Genomic DNA, 25,914 nt, shown 5'->3' on the forward strand with positions numbered 1-25,914 from the left:
ACGGAAAAAAAAACATCAATTGCAGCCTCACTGTACCCATAAATTGCCGCCACTGTGCCCATCAAACGCAGCCACTGTGCCATAAAATTGTCGCGGCTTTTGAAAAAATGGACGGCCGCGATTCTGCATGTCTTAGGATAAGGTAAGGGAACAGCGAGTCTGGCATGTAATGGGGCACAGTCTGGCATGTAATGGGGCACAGTCTGCCATGTAATGGGGAACAGTCTGGCATGTAATGGGGCACAGTCTGACATGTAATGGGGCACAGTCTGACATGTAATGGGGCACAGTCTGGCATGTAATGGGGCACAGTCTGGCATGTAATGGGGCACAGTCTGGCATGTAATGGTGGCACCTTGAGGCGAGGCATGACTAGTAGGAAGGGGGTAGTCTTATACGGCGAGTATATCTCAAAACCAACATTTTGGCTGGAAAATTAGGGGGTCGTCTTATACGCCCAGTCGTCTTATACGCCGGCAAATACGGTACATACTGTACGTAGGACACGCACATGTATGTAAACGGCAATTGTGCCACGCATGCGAGATATCGCCACCAACGTCAAAATGACAGCAGTAATTCTAATGCCGTGTACACATGATCATAAATTCCGCCAAGAAAAGTGTGAGCTTTTGGTCGGAAATTCCGACCGTATGTAGGCTCCATCGGAATTTTTCTATCGGAATTTCCGCCAAGAAAAATTTGAGAGCTGGTTCTCAAATTTTCCGACAAGAAAAGTTCTTGGAGGAAATTCCGATCGTCTGTATGCAATTCCAACGCACCAAAAACCATGCATGCTCGGAATAAAGTCGACGCATGTTCGGAAGCATTGAACTTGATTTTTCCCGGCTCGTCGTAGTGTTGTACATCACCCCATTCGTGACGGTCGGAATTTGGTGTGACCGTGTGGTGTGACCGTGTAAAAACACAAACCTTTACAACCCCTTTGAGACTAGTTACGATGTTTTTTTTTCCGGCCGGGAGCCAAGTCAAGGATTAGAAATTCATTCTTTCACATTAGATTTGACAAAAAATTCCCATCCATTATTTTCACTAGCTCTGGTCCAAAAAAATTGTTGAATTGTCTCCTTTAACTCCTACATAATCATACAAATGTTCTGAAAATTAAAATTTTCTAGATGTGTAGGACCAGCCTTATGCCGTGTACACACGATCATTTTTCGGCATGAAAAAAAACGTCATTTTTCAGCATGTAGAAAAAACTACCTTTTTCCAGCTTCATCATTAAAACGACGTTGCCCACACATCATAATTTTTAAAAAATGCTCTAGCAAAGTGCGGTGACGTACAACACGTACAACGGCACTATAAAGGGGAAATTCCATGCAAATTACGCCACCCTTGGGGCTCTTTAGCTGATTCCGTGTTAGTAAAAAATGATTTGCGTTTTTTTGTCTGTTACAGCGTGATGAATGTGCTTACTCCATTATGAACGGTAGTTTTACCAGAACGAGCGCTCCCGTCTCATAGCTTGCTTCTGAGCATACGCAGGTTTTTAATGTAGTTTTAGCCCACACACGATTATTTTTTACAACCCGAAAAACGACATTGTTTAAAACATTGTTAAAAAATGCAGCATGTTCGAAAAAACATTTTGTCGTTTTTCAGAACCCGAAAAATGATGTGAAGCCCACACACGATAATTTTAAATTACATTTTTTAAAAACAACGGCCCGGATTCACGTAGATGCGCGTAACTTTGTGCGGGCGTAACGTATCCTATTTACGTTACGCCTCCGCAACTTTTACAGGCAAGTGCGGTATTCTCAAAAGAAAGTTGCGGCGGCGTAGCGTAAATAGGCCGGCGTAAGCCCGCCTAATTCAAATTGTGAAGAGGTGGGCGTGTGTTATGTAAATTAACCATGACCCAACGTGATTGACGTTTTTAACGAACGGCGACATATCCTAGTGTGCATTGCTCCAAATACGCCGCAAGGACGTATTGGTTTTGACGTGAACGTAAATTACGTCCAGCCCCATTCATGGACGACTTACGCAAACAACGTAAAATATTCAAAATTCGACGCAGGAACGACGTCCATACTTAACATTGGTACACCGCATGTACGCCACCATATAGCAGGGGTAACTTTACGCCAGGAAAAGCCCAACGTAAACAGCGTATCTGTACTGCGTCGGCCAGGCGTATGTTCGTGAATTTGCGTATCTAGCTGATTTACATATTTCTAGGCGTAAATCAGCGAATGCGCCCCTAGCGGCCAGCGTAAATATGCAGTTAAGATCCGACGGCGTAAGAGACTTACGCCGGTCGGATCTAATAGAAATCTATGCGTAACTGATTCTATGAATCAGGCGCATAGATACGACCGCTCAGACTCAGAGATACGACGGCGTATCTGGAGATACGCCGTCGTATCTCCTTTGAGAATCTGGGCCAACGTTTTTTTCATGCCGAAAAATTATTGTGTGTACGCGGCATTAGAGTTATGCCCCATATACACGATCGAAATTTCCGATTTACTTTATCCATCGGATTTTCCGATCGTGTGTAGCCCCATCTGAGTTTTTTCATCGTAAATTCTGATTAATTCCATCGGAGTTTAGGTATAGAACATGTTCTATGGGCCAAATCCTCAAAAGAGATACGACGGAGTAACTGCTGTTACTCCGTCGTATCCCTGGTCCTAACTATGGAACTGATCCACAGAATCAGTTTTCCATAGTTAGGCAGAAGATCCGACATGTGTAAGGGACTTACACTGCCGGATCTTAGGATGCAGTACCGCATCCGCCGCTGGGGGCATTTCGTGTCGAAATGCCGCCTCGGGTATACAAATTAGCACTTACGGAGATCCACGAAGCTTTTCTGCTTCGTTTTTTCTCCGTAAGTATTAAGTTGCATACGCAAAATTAGGGCTGCTTTTACATGGTGTAAAGTTAGTACACCATGTAAAAGCAGACCCTTCTGTCTAGCGACACGTTTTTTTTTCGAATTTGAATTTTTTTTTTTGCGACGTATCTTTTTTTTTTTCCGACGCAACTTTATTGACCCGTCGCAATCCACAAACCCCGGCGTTACGTAATTTCGCGCTATGCACGTTGGGAAAATGACGTCACGAGCATGCGCAGTACGGCCGGCGCGGGAGCGCGCCTCATTTAAATGGGATTCGCCCCCATGAAATGAGGAACGCCTTGCGCCGGCGGAATTTAAGTTACACAGCCAGAAATTTCTAGGTAAGTGCTTTGTGGATCGGGCACTTAGGTAGAAATTTTAAGGCAGTGTAACTTAAATTAGAATTTCGCCGTTACGCCGGGTCTTTGTGGATTTGGCCCTATATTTCTCCAATGGAATTCCGATGTGATTTGGTCAGGCAAAAGCCTGATCGTGTGTACACGGCATTGGTGAAATTAAATACCTTTTCATTTTCATTTTTCATTTACAGAAAACGGTGAAGTTAAAGTGTCACTAGGCTGTGTATCTCCACTGGAATTTAGCTACAAGATCTTCAAGCTTTTGAACAACAGCAGAAGTCAGGTGGACAAATCCTTTGGGATACTCACAGTCCATGAATCTAGCATGACCCTACACTTTTATCCGCCATCAGCTGGCCAGTTTGAGCTGATGGTATTTGCAAAACCCAGTGAAGCCAAAGATCCCTACAAGTGGGTTTGTTCCTACCAAATTGATTGCCCACAACCAAAACATCCGCTTGGGCTGCCTGAAAACCCTTTTCATTTTTGGGGGCTACATCCGGGATCAAAAGACTTGGGAGTAACCAATTGTAGCCTCAGGGAAGACCTGATTTTTGCAGAAAACGGTGGTTTGACTTTTACTTTTGAGACATCCAGACCCCTGTTGGCCATGTTCCAGCTAATCCAACCAGAACTCTCGGAAACGTTCAGTAAGAAATGTCTGGTTTCCCAAAGACAAGACAACCAACTGGGATGCCATCTTTTATTACCTTTTTGGGGATATTACAGACTGTCTTTATTTGTGAAAGGCCAGGAAGGAGACAACTTCCAAAATGCCGCCAACATGTTCATCAACTGCAAGAATCCAATTAACCACAATGAACTGTTCCCGCCCAACCTCAGCGTTCACTGCGGCCCTGGAACCAACTCTAAGCAAAATGGTCTCACCAGCCCCAGTCATGTTTGTCCCATTATAAACACAACTACCGGGAAGTGCAACATCACCTTCCATACCCTGTGGGACTTGGAGATTTTGACTTCTCTGGAAAATAATAGACCCAATAACAGTTTGCATTCCTTGGACCGATACTGTTTCATAACACACCTAGAACATAAGATAAGTCTGACTGTCCATCTGCCAGAGTCAGGACATTATAAGCTCAGCATTTTTACAAAAAGGAAGGAAAACGAGGATTATTGCCACGCCTGTGATTATGTCATTCAATGTGCGTCCACTAATCGCTTACTCCCTTTCCCCAAAGTTTACAACGCTTGGGGTCATGGCTGTATCTTACTGCAGCCAAGATACGGACTCCTCCATGCGGAAAGTTGGGAGAACTTTAGATTGAAGATCCCTGGAGCTTGTAAGGTTCTTGTTATCGGGCCTGTAAAGACAGAACTGACGCTGACAAAAAATAAGATCTGGGAGGGGAAGGTTTTCACTGGCACTCCAGGGACACTCCTAAAAATAGCAGTGAAGTTCACACCAAATGCCACCACAATGGACATTGTGATGTCATTTAAGACCCAGATTATATTAGACAATGAGTCCTCAGGGTAAGAAATAAAAGCATGTGTCTATTATTCATGAGGACTAAATGGATGGTATTGAACTTTGTAGTGCTAAGGTGCTGGGTTAGGTTCTTCTCAAGGGCACTAACTGCATGGAGTTTGTATGATGTTTTTGTGTGCGTCCTGTTTCTTTTTTTACCTCAGAGAATAGGTAAGGGAACTCCCCCCCGCAGCTTGGTCAGTCCTTTTCTCCACCCCCTACCCACCCCTGAGCACCATCGCTTGCTTCCAACCTCTAGCCACCTCCCAGTTACCAACCCATCAATATAGGGTGACCAGACATCCCAGGTTTCCGGTGACAGTCCACGGATTGAGGACACTGTGCCCGGACCAAGTCTGTCCCCGTTTTGTCCCCGGATTGGATTTGAGCAGGGGCTGGGGCAATTTCAAAGACAGTCAGTGCAGAATAAAAAAAAAAAAATCTGAATTACACCATTCCATTATCTGTGCCCTTTCTGATGATCATGTGCTGGTCGGAGTGGAGGGAATATTTCTTCAGTTTCGGGCAAATGCCCATTCAGCTTCGCTCGCATGTTCTTCTGCCTTGACTCAAGTCCCGGGCCGCCTGCCTGTTTATCTCCTTGCCTTCCCTGGTGGAGTGATCTTCCTCCGCTCCCCATCCAGTAGTAGCCGGGAGTAGTGGCAGCGGCGATGGACAGAGAGTCACTGATTGCCACCATTACTAGTAAAATAAAAATTAAATATGTCCCCGGATTTCATTTTAAAAATCTGATCACCTTACTTTAATGCCGCGTACACACGGTCGTTTTTCGGCATGACAAAAAATGTAGTTTTTCCAACTTCATTATTAAAAACAATGTTGCCCACACACTATAGTTTTTGAAAAATGATGAACAAAGTGCGGTGATGTACAACACGTACGACGGCACTGAAGGGGAAGTTCTATTGGCCTTTGGGCTGCTTTTAGCTGATTCCTTGTTAGGAAAAGACGATTCACGCTTTTTTGTCTGTTGCAGTGTGATGAATGTGCTTACTCCATTATGAATGGTAGTTTTACCTGAACGAGCGCTCCCGTATCATAACTCGCTTCTGGGCATGCACGGGTTTAAAACGTCGTTTTAGCCCACACAAGATCATTTTTTACAACACGAAAAACGACATTTTAAAAAACGACGTTAAAAAATGCATCCTGTTAGAATTTTTTTTTTTTTTCGTTTTTCAGAAGCCGAAAAACGATGTGAAGCCCACACACGATGATTTTAAATGACGTTTTTAAAAACGACTTTTTTTTTCATGCTGAAAAACGACCGTGTGTACGCAGCATAAGAGTACAGAACCAAGTATCATTTTGTGGTGCTAAATAATTTGTATGGGATTTGTTAAAGATAACAAGAAAAGCAGTAAAATGGATCCTCTGGAGCCAGCAACAATAGATTCCTCCCCCCAGCAGCAATAGAGCCCCCTAGTAATAGATACCCCCCAGCATCAATAGACCCCACCCCAGAAACAATAGATGCCCCCAGTTATAGATACTCCCCAGCAACACTAGACCCACCCTAGCAACAATAGATCCTCTACACAACATTATACCCCCCCCCCCATTAACAATGGGCTTCCCCTTACAAAATACCACCCCAACAATGGGATTCCCCTTACAAAATACCACCCCAACAATAGACCCCCAGCAACAACAACAAATTTCCCAGCAGCCAGCAACAATAGACCATCCAGAAGCCAGCAACAATAGTTCTCTCCCTCAACAATCGCCCCCCCACCCCAACCCAGCAACAATAGACCTCCTCAACAACAGGAGACCCCTCACAAATATATATTTCTGCCAGCATCAATAGACCGTCCAGCATACCCCAGTATCCTTTGCCATTACATACATTCAGTGCTGAAGGTGCCGGAACTGCGTTACCCCATGTTCCCACAAAAAAAGCACTGGTGCTTCCAATCTCAAAGTACGGTGATAAAAGCATTGCCCCTACTGTGTGTGGACACATCCCTAGATTGTGAGCTCCTTTGGAGTCAGGAAGAGATGTGAGTGGATCAATGCTCTCTGTAAGGCACCGTGGAAAAAGTGTCATTGCTACATTAAAAAATGTTGTATTTTTGGAAAAAAATGTAAATGTAAATTATTCTATTAAAAAAGATTCTTTGAAAAAAAATAAAAGATTCTTTTGTATGTGAATTATACAATTGTTTAGTATGCCACTTTACCCTGTTGGAATCCCAGAATAAGATTCCCACCAAATTAGTCAATGGGTTCAACATTGGCCTGTGGCTATGATGTACAGCACGATGCCTAGGTCAGGAACTATAGATGACTTTCCGATTCTCTTAAGGCAAGCCTGCCTTGCGGGACTTGGTTAGAGCACAATGCTTAAGTCCCTGACCGGATAGCACCAGAAAACGTGACAAACGAGGTAGTCTTGCAGCTTCATCAGGCAGAAGACAGCAGCTACCGTGTTTTCCTGAAAATAAGCCCGGGTCTTATATTAATTTTGGCAACAAAAGACACAGTAGGGCTTATTTTCGGGGTAGGTCTTACCATGTAATGTGCCGTCTTCTCTCCCCCTCTCTCTCCCTGCCTCACAGGAATCCCCAGTGTGAACCGAGTTAAAATGCTTGTAAAATCCTATAATCCACTCTATTACAGTATAACATAATGTGCAACATGTGCGGTTCTGTAATATAATTGTGCCAAATACCTTATACCTGTTATAGCGCCTTTCTGCGCTTCTTTGACCCGCCTAACTTCCCTGCAATTATATTACAGAAACACACACACATTCTACATTATATACTGTAATAGAGTGGATTATAGGATTTTACAAGCATTTTAAACTAGGGCTTATTTTCAGGGTATGGATTTTATTGCAGCCCACCTGGAAAATAACGCTAATAGGTGGATTCAGAAAGACTTAGGCCGGCGTATCAGTAGATACGCCGGCCTAAGTCTGAATTTGCACCGGCGCAAATTTAAACGTATTCTGGAAACCAGATACGCTTAAATTAGGCTCAGATACGAGCGGCGTAAGTGTCTTCAAAAGTGTAATTTTTAGGCTGACCGCTAGGTGGCGCTTCCATTGCGGTCGGCGTAGAATATGTAAATCACTAGATACGCCTATTCACGAACGTACGCCCGGCCGACGCAGTACAGATACGCCGTTTACGTAACGCATTATCAGGCCTAAAGTTATTCCATCAAATAGCTGGAATAGTAATGTTAAGTATGGCCGTCGTTCCCGCGTCTAAATTCGAAAAATTGACGTCGTTTGCGTAAGTCGTCCGTGAATAGGGATTTACGTCATTTACGTCCACGTCGAAAGCAATAGGACCGTGCGGCGTACTTTTCCGCAATGCATACTGGGTTATGTAGGCGGACGGCGCATGCGCCATTCGTAAAATACGTCAATCACGTAAGGTCACCCCCCATTACCATAAAACACGCCCCCTCAGCTAAATTTGAATTAGGCGCCATTACGCCCGCCCGATTTACGCTACGCCGCCGTAACTTAGCAGGCAAGTACTTTGTGAATCATGTACTTGCCTCGCTAACTTACGGCGGCGTAGTGTAAACACGATACACTACACCGCCGCAAAGTTAGGGCGGGCTTTCTGAATCCAGCTATAAGTCTTATTTTCGGGGTAGGTCTTATTTTCAGGGAAACACGGTAGCAGCATAGTAGCCACATAGTAGCAGATAATCACCTTAACATTGATTATTATTTACATGCTCGTATGATCTTTCAATGCTGTAAGTGCATTTGTTTTTAACCTTCTCAATAAACCAAGCAGTATTACGCTATGTACATCTCTCTCTTCATTGGTATACTTTATGCCATGGTAACCTGGTAATCGGAGGAGAAGGAAGGAGACAGTCCCATCCATTGATGCAGGATAAACACCTTGCTGTTTTAAATTGTATTGCTGGTGAGTGGGGACCCAGGAGGGGAACACGGAGTGGCACTATAATCCTCACAAGCAAGAAATAACTACGTTTGCCACTTCATCTGCATGGATGGACTCTCACTTATGATTGCACAATTATGAACTTTATGATTGCTCAAGCACTTCATATAATATCCATTGAGAGACGGTCTGTTATGCCCCTCACTACACGTGACTGATGTGTATTCGGGCACACTGATAACTCTTCTCATACTAATGCATTCCAGTAGGCGCAGAATCCTTATGAACTTTTATTAGCACAAGACAGAGTAAAACTGTAATAGATACAAACAGATTACAATTAATAAACAATAATACAATTAGAGCCTCCCTATCTATCTATCTAGAGAGACAAAGTTGCACGTACCGTAGATGCATCGATATGGCTGACGTGAGAAAGAACTCAGCAGACATGTGCTTGCTTGGAAGGAAAAATGGAAAAGAAGGCTGTGGAGGTGCTGCAAAGCCTCATGGGATAGAAATACGGAAGCTTGCATGGACCAAATTAATGAACTATTCTAGCTGACTATATTAACATAGAACAGGTGCAATTAAACAGAAAGTCCACTAGATGGCAGCATTGATTTAATTCAAACTAAAGTCAAAACTATGAAGACGATGAGCCTTATGAATGAAGGCATGACACTCCTCGCCTGGTTTCCCACGGATACCACACATCATGGCACTCCGGAGGAGAGTAACAAAACAAGTTCGGAAACAGGTCTGAGGAAAAGTTTAGGCTGGCCTTGCCTAATGACTTTGAGTTCAACTTTCCTGACGTGTCCATCTTCACTGGGAAACACTTGGGTTATCAGACCCAAAGGCCACTCGTTTCTCCTTGATTGAGAGTCTTTCATGAGAACAATGGCACCAGGCTCTAAGTTGGGCTTGCTGTCTTGCCATTTGTTCCTGGTCTGTAGATTAGACAAGTATTGTTTCTTCCATTTGTTCCAAAAGGTGTCAGCTAACACTTGTACTCTTTTCCATTGACATCTGTATAAGTCCTTTGGGTCGAGATTGACAGAAGGAGCTGTGATCACCTCGACTTTCTGAGTGAGCAAAGTGGAAGGTGTAAGCAGGAAAGGATCTTCAGGATCGTTGGGTATAGATGTCAAGGGTCTGGCATTCATTATAGCTGATACTTCAGCCATGAAGGTTGTCAGAGTCTCATGTGTGAGTTTTGAAGTTCCCAATTGTAGAAACATTGAATCTAGGATTCTTCGAGCTATACCAATCATACGCTCCCAGGCACCTCCCATGTGAGAAGAGTGTGGGGGGTTAAATGTCCATGTACAACCCTGTTCTGAAAGGTATCTCTCAACATATTCTGTGTCAAGGTTTGAAGTGATATTCAATTCTTTGCAAGCTCCAACAAAGTTGGTTCCTCTATCAGAGCGTATGTGCTTGACAGGGCCTCTAATAGAGATGAAACGTCTCAGGGCATTGATGAAGCTGGATGTGTCTAAGGACTCAATTACTTCTATGTGTACAGCTCTGATGCACATGCAAGTAAACATGACAGCCCAGCGTTTGCTGTTGGCACTGCCTCCTCTGGTTTGACGTGTGATGACAGCCCAAGGCCCAAACACATCAAGACCGACGTTTGTGAAAGGGGGTTCTGTACTGAGACGGTCTGCAGGAAGGTTGGCCATTTTCTGGGTTTGGAAAATACCACGAAGCTTACGACAGGTGATACATTTGAAAATGGTTTTACTCACAAGTCTCTTGGCTCCCACTATCCAGAGTCCAGCCACACGCAAAGCTCCTTCCGTGAACAAACGTCCTTGATGTTTTGTCTGTGTGTGGTAGTGTTCCACAAGTAAAGAAGCAACATGGTTATTTGGTATTATGACAGGATTGCTTTCACCAGTATCAAGTCCTGCATTTGAAATGCGCCCTCCAACTCTTAACAGTCCTTCATTGTCTATAAAGGGGTTGAGTTTCCTTAGAGGACAGTTCTTTGGAATGCTCTTGTTATATTGAAGACATTCTAGTGTTAGTGCATAAGTCTCTTGTTGGATACAGCGGATGATTACATTTTTTGCTTCTGTGAGCTCATCTACTGTATATGGTTTGTGGCAATAATGCCAACCTTTGCAACAACTTGGTCTTGTAGGGGTGTCTTTAAAGGATCTGGCTATGTGAACCAAGAAAGCTGTAGCTCTTTGTAAGGATTTCCAAGTGGAGAACTTATCGAAGCGCTTGGATCTCAACAGTTGGTTAGAAATTGTTGTATGTAGTGTGGAAACCTGAGGACGGATGTCTGAGTCAGATTCAGGTTCTAACAGTTCATAAGTCTCCCTTTGTGGAGTGGTAGGCACTGACTTGTACAGGAAGGGTGGTCCTGTGAGCCATGTAGTGTCTTTGAGACGGGATGCTGGCACAGACCTTGTGGCATGATCTGCTGGGTTATGATCAGTTGAGACATAACGCCACTGGGTGGGCTGTGTAGACTTCCTGATCCTTAGGACTCTGTTGTGCACATAGACATAGAATCTCCTACTTTCGTTGTAAATGTAGCCCAACACTACCTTGCTGTCTGTGTAAAACTCTGTATCCTCGAGTTCTATATCCATCTCAGATGTAATAAGTTCTGCTAGTTCTACTGCTAATACAGCAGCACACAGTTCCAATCTTGGAATGGTGGTTTCAGGACATGGTGCTAGCTTGGCCTTGCCCATAACGAACCCAATATGAATTTGGCCCTCGATGTCTACTGACTTGAGGTAGGTTACTGCTCCTATTGCTTTGACTGAAGCATCGCAGAATACACATAACTTTCTAGACTGAACCCTTTCAGGAGGAAAGTGGGTGTATGGTCTATGTATGTGTAGGTTAGATAAAGTCTTTAAAGAGTCTCTCCATGTTACCCATAATGTCTCTTTCTCAGGAGGTAGTGGAGAATCCCAATCACATGTGTCTGCAGTAAGCTCTCTAAGCATAATCTTACCTTGGACGGTCACCGGTGCTGCGAACCCGAGTGGATCATACAGGCTGTTGATGGTGGATAGGACACCTCGCCGAGTGAAGGGTTTTGGCTCTTGGTCGACCTGAAAGGTAAGGGTGTCAGTCTTGAGGTCCCAGTTGAGTCCTAGGCTGCGTTGCATAGGAAGGGAGTCTGTAGCTAAGTCCAGATCTTTGAAGTCACTGGCATAATCTTGAGAAGGGAAGGCCTCCATGACGACCTTGCTGTTTGATGCTATCTTATGCAGTCTAAGATTTGAAGAGGCAAGTGTGCTTTGAGTCCTCTTGAGTAGACTTATAGCAGCTTCAGGTGAAGAAAGTGATTTCAGACCATCATCTACATAAAAGTCTCTTTCAATAAACTGTGTAACGTCTTTCTCACCTTCTTGAGCGGATAGCTTAAGTCCGTAGATGGCAACAGCAGGGGATGGACTGTTACCAAAAACGTGCACTTTCATGCGGTATTCTGTAATGTCTTTAGTAGGGTCATTGTCTTTGAACCATAGGAATCTCAAGAAGTTCCTGTGTTCTTCCTTGACTTGGAAGCTGTGAAACATTTGCTGTATGTCTGCAACTATGGCAACTGCTTCCTTGCGGAACCTGATGAGAACACCAAGAAGTGTGTTGTTGAGATCTGGTCCCTTTAGGAGGACATCATTTAGTGAGACCCCTTCGTGCTGAGAGCTGGAGTCAAACACTACCCGGATTTTACCTGGCTTCTTGGGGTGGTAGACACCGAAGATTGGTAGGTACCAGCACTCTTCTTTGTCTTTTAAAGGTGGGGCTATCTTAGCATGGTCATCCTCAAACATCTTACTCATGAATGAGAAGAAATGCCCTTTCATTTCTGGCTTTCTTTGAAGATTGCGTTTAAGGGAAGAAAAGCGCTTTAAAGCTTGTTCTCTGTTGTTAGCAAGGCAGGGTCTCTGTGCTTTGAAAGGCAGGGGTGCTACCCAGCTGTTTTCATTGTTTTTGTGGAATCCCTGTCTCATTATTTCCAAGAAGATATGATCTTCAATTGATGGGGCAAGTTGGTGAGTTTCTTTAGTCCCTTGGAAAACTGAGCATCCTAAACGATCTCTGTCTTCATCACAAAGAAGATTAGCGGTGTAAGGGTTGGAATGAATTACACTGGCAGGCTTCTCTCTTACGAGGAATCTGTTGGTACAAGGCTGAAATAAGGATGGACGCCCACCCTCTAGTGTCTTTGTAAAGAGAGAGTTCACGCTGGTTGGTTTGTGAACACTCCCTAGGCATACGTTGCCTATGATGACCCATCCGAGATCTAGCTTCTGGGCATAGGGGGAGTTGTGGGGACCATTGATTTGTTTTCTCACCTTGTGAACTCTGATGATGTCCCTCCCAAGGAGAAGTGCTATCTCAGCCTGGGGATCCAGTTCAGGGATGAGGTGTGCTATGCCCTTCAGATGTCTGTGATGAAGTGCCACCTCTGGTGTAGGGATCTCCTCTCTTTCAGTTGGGAACTGATTGCACTCGATTAGAGTTGGCAGAGGCAGGGTTGTCTGACCATCAAAGGATTCGATTTGGTAACCGATGGCTCTTCTCCCAGTTTCTTCACTTACCCCTGTACAAGTCTTGAGTAAGTATGAAGAGTTTGCTTCCTTGATTTTGAAGGTGTCAAAGAAGGTTGAGCTGGCGAGTGATCTGTTGCTTTGATCGTCCAGGATCACGTATAGCTTCACTGCTTTTTCTCTGTGGCCTGTGGGGTAAACTGTAACAAGACAAATCTTGGAGCAGGATTTGTTAGACGAACCTTCTCCACATACTTGGGTGCACTGGGGTGTAACTACAGGAGGTACTGTGTCTTGTTGCTCCTCGCCGTGCTCTTCCACCTGGAGTGAGGGGGTAAGAGTCCATGGCGCTGGCCCTGGATGTAGAGCTGTGTTGTGTTCTGTGCTGTTACACTCAGAGCAGTTGATGCTCACCTTACAGTCTTTACCGATGTGTGAAGTTGATGCGCAGCACCTGTAACAAATTCTGTTTTCTTTGAGGAAGGTTCTGCGATCTTGGAGAGTCTTTTCTCTAAAACCTCTGCACTTTGACAATGAATGAGGCTTCTTGTGAAGAGGGCACTCTCTGCTTGGATTCTCAGCTGGAGATACACTTGTTTTGCGTACTGCAACAGGTGTGACTTTGAAGTTGCGGGTTAGAGCAGGCTTACTTGGCCTAGGGAGAGCAGAGTCAGATGATGAGATGTCAAAACTAGGATCATTTTTAACCTTTGCTTGATGGCGAATAAAGTCCACAAAATAAGAGAATGGTGGGAAGGGAACGTTGTGCCTTTGCTTGTAGTTGGAGCCTCGTGTAATCCAGGTTTCTTGAAGGCTGTAAGGTAGCTTCTGCACTATAGGGTTAACACCACGGGCTGTGTCCAGAAAGGCAAGGCCTGGCAAGTCTCCTTCTGATTTGGCTATTTGGAGTTCTGTCACTAGGTCACTCAATTCTCTCAGCTTCTGGTAGCCTTTGTTAGAAATCTTGGGAAAGTCCTCTATTCTTTTAAAAAGAGAGTTTTCTAGAACTTCTGGGGAACCGTAACATTCATCAATCCTCTCCCATATCATGCTCAGCCCTTTGGTTGGGTAATTGATGTTAATGTCTCTGATTCTCCTTGCATGCTCTGATGACTCATTCCCCAGTGATTGGACTAAGAGATCGGCTTCCTCACTTGCTTTAAAACCAAGATCCCTAATTGCATTTCTGAAGGACGAACGCCATGCTCTATAACTTTCAGGGCGATCGTTAAACTTTGCAAGTCCTTTTGCTAACAGTTCACGTCGTGCTAAGAGCTTGAAGAAATCTGACATACCTTGATCGTTGTGTGAGTAGCCAGGGGGCGCTTTGTTGTGCCAGGAACTTGTGGAGTAGATGCGGTCATCAGAGATGCTGTCGCTGGGTCTTTTAACTTGTTGTTCTTCATTTTCGACTTGGTCAACTGTGGCGTAGTGCTTTGATAGCCTGGATGCAGAATGTGCTGAAAACTGACTAAGTGCAGGTTTACTTTCTTGCTTGATATAAGGCGTGTGAATGGCGGGAGTTGATTCCGCTCTTGGCGCTGTAAGCGGGCAGTTGTCTGGTTTGGCGTGTCGCCGCACATATTCTGAGGTACGCTCTGTACTGTCATGAGGAACGGATTCTTCCCCTAGCACGTTGCTGTGCCGCTCACTGGTGGGCTTTGCAAGTTCTTCTAGGATGTCTGCCTCGGCTGCAGCAGCCGCTGACTCCTTCTCTGCAGCTAGTTTCTCTAATGCAGTTTCCATGCGTAACTTCTCTAATGCAGTTTCCATGCGTAACTTCTCAGATTCAGTTTCCATGCGTAACTTATCTAATTTGATTTGCATCTCTTTTTCAGCAAACCTAGCCTTTACTTCGGCCTCTTTTGCTGCAAAGTCAGCTTTCACCTTGGCAGATTCTGCCTTTGCGCGGGCAATGGCGATTGTTTCACTTTTCACTGACCTCCTTGAGCTCGTGGAGTAAACTTCTGACCTTGTCACGAGGTGCTCTGACTTTGTCTGCGACATGATGTCTAGCTGTATATGGGAGCTGCTAACTCTGATGTCTCTTTGGGGTTCTATGTGGAAGCTGTGCTTAGAAGCCTTGGTTTCTATGGCGTTCTGTATGCTGGCCGTGCTTAGAAACCTTTGTTTTGCTGGAAGTTCTGTATGCTAGCCATGTTTAGAAGCCTACGTTTTACTGTTATGCCCCTCACTACACGTGACTGATGTGTATTCGGGCACACTGATAACTCTTCTCATACTAATGCATTCCAGTAGGCGCAGAATCCTTATGAACTTTTATTAGCACAAGACAGAGTAAAACTGTAATAGATACAAACAGATTACAATTAATAAACAATAATACAATTAGAGCCTCCCTATCTATCTATCTAGAGAGACAAAGTTGCACGTACCGTAGATGCATCGATATGGCTGACGTGAGAAAGAACTCAGCAGACATGTGCTTGCTTGGAAGGAAAAATGGAAAAGAAGGCTGTGGAGGTGCTGCAAAGCCTCATGGGATAGAAATACGGAAGCTTGCATGGACCAAATTAATGAACTATTCTAGCTGACTATATTAACATAGAACAGGTGCAATTAAACAGAAAGTCCACTAGATGGCAGCATTGATTTAATTCAAACTAAAGTCAAAACTATGAAGACGATGAGCCTTATGAATGAAGGCATGACACGGTCACTCTCACATGTCATGCAAATTGGATGCAGCGAAAACCCTATCCAATTCGCACATATGTGAACCCGGCCTTACAATCCTTTTTCAGATAAGTACCGTGGCACCCGGGCCCCATAGTCATTACATCAACTGCTTTGTCTGTAGGCCTTCGCCTTGTTGGAAGGAACATCCCAAAACATTGCATGACTGTAGAAGAAACAATTGAGTACTATCCGTGATACTTTTTTTTATTTGCACACACATGCAATTTTTCAGGACAAGCTTTCGGGTCGTGCCCCCTTTATCAAGGTCTAAGCAGTACTGTTTAGACCTTGATGAAGTGGGCACACCCAGTGGTGTATTTAGGTTTTGTACTACCCTAAGCTAGACTAAAGTCAGGCACCACCCCACCCCCATCTAATTATTTTTTTTTTTTTTACTTTTACACTGTTGCTTATTTTTAATTTTTGTAACTCTTAGGCCGGGTACTAACGAGCAAACATGTACGATGAAACCGGTCCATCTTCACCGTACATGTCTGCCAGAGGGCTTCTGTACGATGGCTGTACTAACCATCGTACAGAAGTCTGCGCGTAAACAATACGCGGGGCGTGTCATTTAAAGGCTTCCACGCATGCGTCAAAGTCATTCGACGCATGCGAGGGACGGCGGGCGCTCGGACATGTACGGTAGGTCTGTACTGACGACCGTACATGTCCGAGCGGGCAGGATTCCAGCGGACGGTTTTAAAACACGTCCAGGAATATTTGTCTGCTGGGAAAAGGCCCGGCGGGCAAATGTTTGCTGGAATTCGGCCCGCTCGCGCCTACACACGACCAAACATGTATGCTGAAACTGGTCCGCGGAGCAGTTTCAGCATACATGTTTGGTCGTGTGTACGGGGCCTTATACCCATGTAAACATCCTTGTGACAGCAATAGGCATGTGACAGGTCCTCTTTATGGAGAGATCTGGAGTCTATGAGACCTCAAATCCCTCCTCTGCACTTAAAACAGGGTTTTCAAACTCAATTTAGTTGAGGGCCGCATCAGTATTATGGTTGCCCTCAAAGGGCCGGTTGTATTTGTAAGAGTACATACATTTATCCAGGGCTTTTCTTTTCTTAGAATTGGTGCAGGAACTCGACCACAAATTGCACTACCAGTGGGGGGATCTTAAAGGAGCAATAAATACCAGGAATGTGTTATGTGCAGAGTATAGGGGTGTGCTATGTACAGAGTGCAAAGTTCAGGGGGTGCAATGTGTACAGAGTGCAGGGTTGAGGAGTGTGCTATCCACAGTGTGCAGGGTTCTGCACCCCTAGGTGCAAAGGCCACATGAAATGGCCTAGTGGGCCGGATTCGGCCCGCGGACCTTGTGTTTGACACCTGTGACTTAAAAGCATTCAAAACTCCAATCTGTGTTTTGGAATGCTTTTGATTCTTAAAAACTGGCGCTGATGGTCTTCAAATAGGCGGAGGTGATGTCATCGCTTCTGGTTTACTGTTATGAAGAGCCGATCAAAGCCAATCCTGGTGTCCTGTCGAGAAATGCCCCCTATCTAGAAATGCCCCGGTGGAACTGTGCATGCGCCGAAGCCCCAGAAGAAACTGAGTTTACGATCAGCTGTTGTCTCACGTTGCCGAGGCACGTTCATGTAGCCTGAGGGGCGGCTACTTACATGAAGGGGGGAATTTTTATCGATGGCCAAGCAAAGCTGCAAAGGAAATCTTTATCTACTATTCTTTCTGGACACTAGTGGGCCGTGTTTAGTCAATTGAAGGGCGGCTTTTTCTATTTTAGATAAAGATTTATTTTGTAGTTTTGTTCCACCCCCCAACACTGCCCATCATTTAAATATCTGTCCCCTTCATGTATCTATCCGCCCCTCTCCTACATGAACATGCCTTCGGCAACGCGACTCAACAGCTGATCGTCAACTCGGCTCCATGCGGCGCATGCGCTCTTCCACCCGGGCACTATTCGATAGCCAGGCACTTCTCGACAGAACACCGGCTTTGCTTGGCTGTCCAGCCAGCAGGATGGGAGAGCCCAAGAGAGGGCAGGGGGAGGGGGGTGTCCCCTCAGCTGCTTGAGCGACTAGTAAGCTGCTTCAATTGCTATTCCAAGAGAGCCAAATACCGGCTCTAAAAAACGATATCGGGGTGATGCCTGCAGCTGCAATCATCATCCTGGGAAAAAACACCAAAAGAGCAGCCTCTGCCCTTCTGCCTGTGTCGGCGCCGCCACCCTGAAAAATGCTGCCCAGGGCAAACGCCTTGTTTGCCTCGCAGTAGATACGCTCCTGGGCACACCCCAAAAGCTGCTCCTGAAAAATTGTATGTTAGTGCAATTAAAAAATGTATCACAGACAGGCTCGTCGCGACAAGGCAAGCAAACCAAGCAATTGCTTGGGGCTCCGAGCTTTCCTGGGCCCTTTCTGCGCTTCCTACAAATGTTGCAGCCGCCTGAGCGCTCTATAGAGAGCCCTTAGACGGCTGCAGCACTGCTGCCTCTCTCGTCACTTCTTCCCCTTCCCTGTAGCGTGGCCGAGCTCCATTTCCTTCCTCCTGTCAGTCCACCCGGGTACCGTGTGGTACAGGAGATTCAGTTTCCTGTTCCTGGCTGGACTAAACACTGAACACTGAGTGCTTACTTCCTTTCAGTTCGGCCGGGAACAGGAAACTGAATATCCTGCCGCGCGGTACGGTAGGGGGGGAGTAAAAAGAACATAGGGAGAGAGGGAGGGAGGGGGGGAGTAAAAAGAACATGGGGGTAAAAAGAACATAGGGAGGGGGGGAGTGGAGTAAGAAGGACACAGGGAGGGGGAGGGGAGAGTAGGAAGGACACGGGGGGGGAGTAAAACGAACATGGGGGAGTAAAAAAAACATAGGGAGGGGAGAGTAAAAAAAAACATGGGGAGGGTGGGGGGAGTAAGAAGGACACAGGGAGGGGGAGGGGAGTAAGAAGGACACAGGGATATGCAACATAAGTATTTGCACTATAAACCTTTTTTATTTATATAAAGTGTGGGTGAACTTAAATTGTATCGCTATATGCTTTGGTTTCTGTAGGCTTTGCGTGCGTGCGTGCGTGCGGGGGGGTTGGGATGGATCTCCATGTCCATTTTGCTTGGGGCCCCCAAATTCCTTTAAACGGCCCTGCACAGACAGTACACAATTGTTTCTGTTGCAGGTGCACTAAGGCTAGATTTACACCTATGCATTTTTAGTGCTTTTTGCATTTTGCAGATTTGCACTACAGAATGTGTTCCATAGGAAACCATGGTAAATGGACTGTAGTGCAAATCTGAAAAATGCAAAAAGCACTAAAAATGCATAGGTGTGAATCCAGCCACATAGGGCTACATTCACCTCAAGCATGAATGTGGAAGAAAACTGTTGCAGAAACATGCAGGCATGTCAATCAAGGTGAACAGGTCTTGGCGTCTTTGGTCAAGAACACACAGAGATTTGTTTTTTATGTCATTGACCAACACATGCAGAATTTTCATCCATGCGAAATTAGAAGACAAAAATCCTCGACACAAAAATAATGATAAAAACAAAATTAAAGATTGGCATCAGAAGCCGAGTTTTCCCGGGGATGTTTTCCTTGTTAATGAGTTTCCTTTGAATATTTAAATGCAGCGGAGATTAAAAGGCAGATAGAACTTCAAAGAGGGAGAGATAAGAAAGATAGCAAACACAATCCCCTAACCCTTTCTGAGTAGGAGAAAGGCAGTAAACTGTTTTTGTGAAGTGGAACGAAACGGAAAAAAGAAGCGGGAAACAGTATGGAGTAAATTTTTGTTAAATTTTAGGTTTTTACATTTTACATGGTTTTATATCTAATTTTAACTATATAAAATAAAGATATGTAGGCGCCTGTTTAGGCAGTTTCCAGCCCAGGTGATCACTGCAGACCTCCATGTATGCCACACGTGGGTGGGTTCAAAATCCCACTACCCGATACCTCTTATCCATATTTTTGACGACCCCTCTTCATGCCCGAAACACATTCTCTTGTAGGACATTGCATTTCCACATGGTTTCAGATTAAGGCTCAGCAGGTCCAACCATACACCTGGGACAGACCTCCATGTCTATCACATGTGCACAGATGGCAGGGTTCGAAACCCCACTACGCTATCCCCCTGAGCTGTATTCTTGACAACCACTCTTCATGCCTGGACGGGGGGCTCAGGTCACTTAGTTCATGTTCCATTAAGTCAGGGCTCGACAAATCCCGGGCGCCAGGTCGCCATGGCGACTAGAAATGGTGTCCTGGCGACTTGGCTTGGAAGGTGGGCAAGGCGCCATCTGGTGGTGAGCCATTGGTATTACAAGTTATTACCACCAGATGTGTGAACTGGCGCCATCTGGTGGTGGCCGTTGGTATTACAAGTTAAGCATTACAAGTTAAACAGCAATTCTAATGTAATTTTTCACTGCCATCTTCTTCCCTCTAATTAGAACCCCCAAACATTATATATATTTTTTATCCTAACACCCTAGAGAATAAAATGGCGATCGTTGCAATACTTTCTGTCACGCCGTATTTGCGCAGCGGTCTTACAAGCGCACTTTTTTGGGAATAAATTCCACTTTTTTTAATTAAAAAATAAGACAACAGTAAAGTTATCCCCATTTTTTTTATATTATGAAAGATAATGTTACGCCGAGTAAATTGATACCCAACATGTCACGCTTTAAAATGACGTCCGCTCGTGGAATGCCGACAAACTTTTACCCTTTAAAATCTTCATAGGCGACGTTTAAAAAAATCTACAGGTTGCATGTTTTGAGTTACAGAGGAGGACTAGGGCTAGAATTATTGCTCTCGCTCTACCAATCGCGGCGATACCTCACATGTGTGGTTTGAACACCGTTTACATATGCGGGCGCTGCTCACGTATGTGTTTGCTTCTGCGCGCAAGCTCGTCGGGACGGGGCGCGTTTTCTGGCTCCTAACTTTTTTAGCTGGCTCCTAGATTCCAAGCAAATTTGTCAAACCCTGCTTTAAGTGGTCTATCTCTCACCATCAGGAGGGGAATCCTCTTCCCTTAACCAACACCAGCTCCTAGGGGGATCAGGATTGTACTAATTACTTCAGGTTCCACTCCCCTACTATTGGCTGCACTTTACAAAAAAAATCTCTTAGCCTTCCAGTTTAGAATATTATGAGTTTGCAGCAGGGATGGACTGGCCATTGGGACTACAGGGAGTTTCCCGGTGGGCCGATGGCTCAGTGGGCCGGCTTCAGTGACAGCGGACCCCTGCCCCCCTCCGCTCCTCTGTCTCTCCCTCCCCGCAGAGCTCACCTCCTCTTCCTCCCCGCAGTGCTCACCTGGGGGAACAGAGAATCAGGGGGAGGACCAGAGGAACATGGGGGAGGGGACAGACAGCTGACTCAACAGCTATGGCCCGGGAGTTTCTCACTTCTTCCTAAACTTGTCCCATAAGGGGGACACCGAACTGATTCTTTGCCCCGGGTGAAATAATGTCTTCTTCACTGGTACTGCCTATAAGAGTACCAGTACCAACCAATCTACTCTAATAAAGTAGAATGGCTAGTGGCTAATGAAGGGGGAGAGGGGGTGCGGGAGTTGTCCGGCCCGCCATGGGAGAGACAAGTCAAAGTGGGCCAGTCTGGATGAAGTCCAGGGCCAAATTTTTGTCCCAGTCCAGCCCTGGTTTGCAGTGCTATTTTCTGAGTCATGTACCCACTGTAAAGGCTAAGACGTGAAGCACCCTCCTAGCGTAGGTGCTAAGCAAATTTAGCTATGGCTCCTTTGTAATCAAGGCAGAAGTGATTGTTTAGTTTGGCCTGTTCTGGGTCTCACAGGTTGGGAGTTTGTTTGCTTCCCCCTGCCAGTCTAGAAGAAGCTTTCAGAGCATACGGTGGGAGATTCTGGACAATCCCTGGAGTGAAAGTTTCCAGAAGGTAGCCGGGAGGTGGATAAATAGTGTGAGATACTGGAAAGCATGTTCCTTCTCCCCAGGAGGGTTCCAGAGCTGCCAGCAGCCCATGAACTGAACAACTGCTTAAGGAGGCTACAGAAGTGCAAGGATCTAAGGACCTTTGCTCAGAACTGAATGCAGAACCACACCACCAGGGATCCAGTCCTGAGAGGCCCATCTTGGCAGCTATCCTGGGTACTTGTGAATAGTGACTTTAAGCTGATCCCTGAGACTGTGTGCTGGACTCTGCACTGGGTACCAATAGTTACACACTGGTGCACGGTAGCCAGATGCCCAACATTTTCCCCTTAGACTATGGCTGTGGGCCCTTGACTTAACTTGACTTGCCATGTTTGGAGGAAGAAAAATGATAACTATGGGCCAGATTCACGTAGCCCGGGCGCAGCGTAACATAACCGAATTAGGTTACACCGCCGCAAATTTTCTGTCTAAGTGCCCGATCCACAAAGCACTTACCTGGAAATTTGCGGCGGTGTATCCTAAATCCGTCGGGACGTACTGCGCATGCTCCCGATGCAAATTTCCCGACGTGCTTTGCGCGAAATTACGACGCGCCGACGTTTTGTGAATCGCGACGTGAAAAAAAGACTTGCACCGGGAAAATTTTTTTTTAAAAAAAATTCAAAAGCGACGCGGGAAAGACGGGTATACTTTTACATGGTGGAGTAATTTTCCACTTTGTAAAAGGTGCCCTATCTTTGCGATGGCAAACTAACACTTGCGTGACGTAACGACGGGAAAAAAATTCGTGGATCGCCGTAACTGCTAATTTGCATACCTGACGCTGGTTTACGACGCAAACTCCCCCCAGCGGCGGCCGCGGTACTGCATCCTAAGATCCGACAGTGTAAAACTATTACACCTGTCGGATCTTAGAGATATCTATGCGTAACTGATTCTATTGATAGAAACAGGGATACGACGGCGTATCCCTTTTGTGAATCTGGCCCTACGACCCTAAGAACATCATCCCTACAGTCAAGCACGGAGGTAGAAACATTTAGGTAGATTCACAAAGAGTTAGGCCGGCTTATCAGTAGATAAGCCGACCTAACTCTGAATCTAACAGAGATACGCTTAAACAAAGCTAAGATAGGCCGGCTTGCGCCGTTCTATCTTAGCTTGCAATTTTTTGGGTGGCCGCTAGGTGGCGCTTCCATTGCGGCCGGCGTAGATTATGTAAATGAGCTTTTACGCCGATTCCCGAACGTATGCGAGCCCGCCGCAGTCGATTAACGTCGTTTCCGTAAGGCCTTAGACGGCCTAAAGTTATTCCACCTATGAGGTGGAATAACAATGTTAAAGTATGGCCGCCGTTCCCGCCGCGAGGTTCGAATTTTTTACGTCGTTTGCGTAAGTCGTCCGCGAATCGGGAGTTACGTCATTTACGTCCGCGTCGAAATCAATAGGCCCATACGGCGTACTTAGCCGCAATGCGCACTGGGAAATGTAGTCGCCCAGCGCATGCGCAGTGTCAAAAAATGTCAAAAAACGTGAGGTCAAGCCTCATTTCCATACAACACGCCCCCCTCCAAGTCATTTGAATTAGGCTCCCTTACGCCCGCTCGTTTGAGGCTACGCCGCCGTAGATTAGCAGGTAAGTGGTTTGAAAATCACTACTAGCCTAGTTAATTTACGGCGGTGTAGCCTAAACAGGCTAGGCCGTCCTAAATATAAGCCTTTCTACGTGAATCTACCTAATTATGCTTTGGGCCATGTATTGTAAAGTCTTGGATCTTCCCTCAGGCAGAACACTGAAGGTGGGTCATCGATGGGTCTTTCAGCATGACAATGACCCAAAACATACCGCCAAGGCAACAAAGGAGTGGCTCAAGAAGAAGCACATTAAGCACATGGAGTGGCCTAGCCAGTCTCGAAACCTTTATTCCTATAGAAAATTTACAGGGGGAGCTAAAACTTCAAGTTGCCAAGTGACAGCCAAGAAACCTTAAGGATTTAGAGAAGATGTGTAAAGAAGAGTGGACCAAAATTCCTTCTGAGATGTGAACACACCTGGTAACCAATTACAAGAAACGTCTTACCTCTGTGCTGGCCAACAAGGGTTTCTCCACCAAGTACTAAGTCATGTTTTGCATGGGGATCAAATATATATACTGAATATATACAGTTAGGGCCATATAAATTTGGACCCAGGCACAAGTTTCATACGTTTGGCTCTGTATGCCAAAAGAAAAAAATTTAAACGAAACAATCCAAATAAATTTGAAGTGCAGACTTTCAGCTTTAATTCAAGGGATTGAACATAAATATCAAGTTCAAATTTTAGGAACTGCAACCATTTTTATACCCAGCCCCCCCCCCCTTTTCAGGGGCTCAAATGTAAATCCTTTACTGGCAATGACGGCCTGAAGTCTGGAACCCATGGACATTACCAAAGACTGGGTTTGCTCCTTTCTGATGCTTTGCAGCTGTCTTCAGTTGTTTTTTGTTTGTGGATCTTTCTGCCTTTAGTTTTGCCTTCAGCAAGTTAAATGCTCAATTGGGTTGAGCTCAGGTAATTGACTCGACCATTGCAGAATATTCCACTTCTTTTCCTTCAAAAGCTCCTGGGTTGCTTTTGCAGTGTGTTTTTTGGATCATTGTCTGTACTGTAAAGCCCAGTACACATGGCCAGGAACCCCCATCGGGGAAAAAAAAACATTGGTTTCCAGACGGGATTCCTGGCAGGCTTGCCTTGAAAAGCCATGTATACACACGGCCACACAAAAACCCGCCATTCTTTTGAATGGCAAGAACGCAGTGACGTCATTGACTACGACGAGCTGGTGTCTCGTCACATTCGATTATGTCGCTGCCATCTTGCTACACCCCACACTGACGTTGTATGCTACCGCGCATGCGTCGAAGTGTTATGGCGCTGCTGTCAATCACATCCAGTGACGCGGCGCACCGAGGGGCGCGGTGTCCCATTGATCCAATTTAATTTAAATTTAATATAGCACCTGTACGAAAAAGTACACAGGTGCTACATACTCCCCCCACTTCAAATGACACTGTCCCCAGTGTCCTAAGGCATTCAAGCCTGAATGCCAGCCTGATATCTGCTAAACAGTAAAAGTAGGAAAAGAGAGAAAACATAATTGCAAACTTTAAATTACAAATATTAGTGTCCTTGAACACAACGGTAAGAACTATGGTATTACACAACATTACAATCACATACACAGCCCTATCTATCTACTCCGCCCATTCTCCGACAGCGTTGATAGTAGGTGGGTCCAATAACCTGCAGAGGAAATATAAAAAAAAACATACATACAAAATATATATACTCTGATATATTAATATTGTTACTATTTACAAATCTCCAAGGTCAGAATTGAAACTGCACCCTCCCATCAGAGAGTGAAATTTCACTTCCTCCCAGGGAGTTTAACCATAAGTGCTGAGCAATACTTTTTTTTTTTTTTTATAAATAAAACACAACATGTACATTTCAGTCCTGCAAGAAGAACTTTGCAGAACACTGCCCCTAGCGGTCAGTGCGCTGGTATCACACGGCAGTTCAAGTTCAATTCAAAAGATGTAGCAGCAAGAGGGAAATAAAAAAATAAAGCATTCCCTTTGCTGAGCCTTCTTTCGATGCTTTGAAGAAGTTGGCAAGGCCCCACTCTAACTGGCTGAACCCACCCCTGAAGTTCTTCACATATAAAAGAATGTGGATCCGGAAAGGCAGGAAAAGAACAAATGTGAGTGAGGGCGAGAACCCTTGTCCAAGAACTTCCTAAAAAGAGTAGGTCAGGTAGCACAGGCATGCGACCTACTTATAGAAACGCGGGTCTGGCAAGATAACAATGTCACCCTCTGCAGTCGTAGAGGTGACTGAAAATACCTTGTCTTCTCTTCCAGGACACTTAGCACAACCCGGTCACTGTAAATGTGCCGGCCCCAGCTCCACTCCCTGAGACAACGCTCAAATCGAGGGTTTAAATGGGCCAAGTTCAAGTCCGTGCTTTTAACGACCCGGGGTACTTTCAAATAAGCCCTGATAGCTTCATGGCTCCATGCCTCCCGCTCTTGGTCAACTTGATACAGAAGAGGGGATGGCACGTAGAGGTATTCATACCCATGGCTGGCAGCAACTTTCCTTATC

At 45.3% G+C, this 25,914-nt stretch overlaps 1 protein-coding gene across 1 annotated transcript in view; it reads left to right on the forward strand.

The window, feature by feature from the left end:
• LOC120924546 (kyphoscoliosis peptidase-like) overlaps positions 1-5,070 on the forward strand; it is a 31,315-nt gene extending 26,245 nt beyond the window's left edge. The window contains exon 6 of the mRNA XM_040335513.1: positions 3,426-5,070. Within this exon, the coding sequence (XP_040191447.1) occupies positions 3,426-4,735 (1,310 nt within the window). The 3' untranslated portion in view covers positions 4,736-5,070. The remainder of the gene's footprint in view (positions 1-3,425) is intronic.
• The last annotated feature ends 20,844 nt before the right edge of the window (positions 5,071-25,914 follow it).

This window comes from Rana temporaria, chromosome 1 (genome assembly GCF_905171775.1).
Source record: "Rana temporaria chromosome 1, aRanTem1.1, whole genome shotgun sequence".
Lineage (NCBI taxonomy): Eukaryota > Metazoa > Chordata > Amphibia > Anura > Ranidae > Rana > Rana temporaria.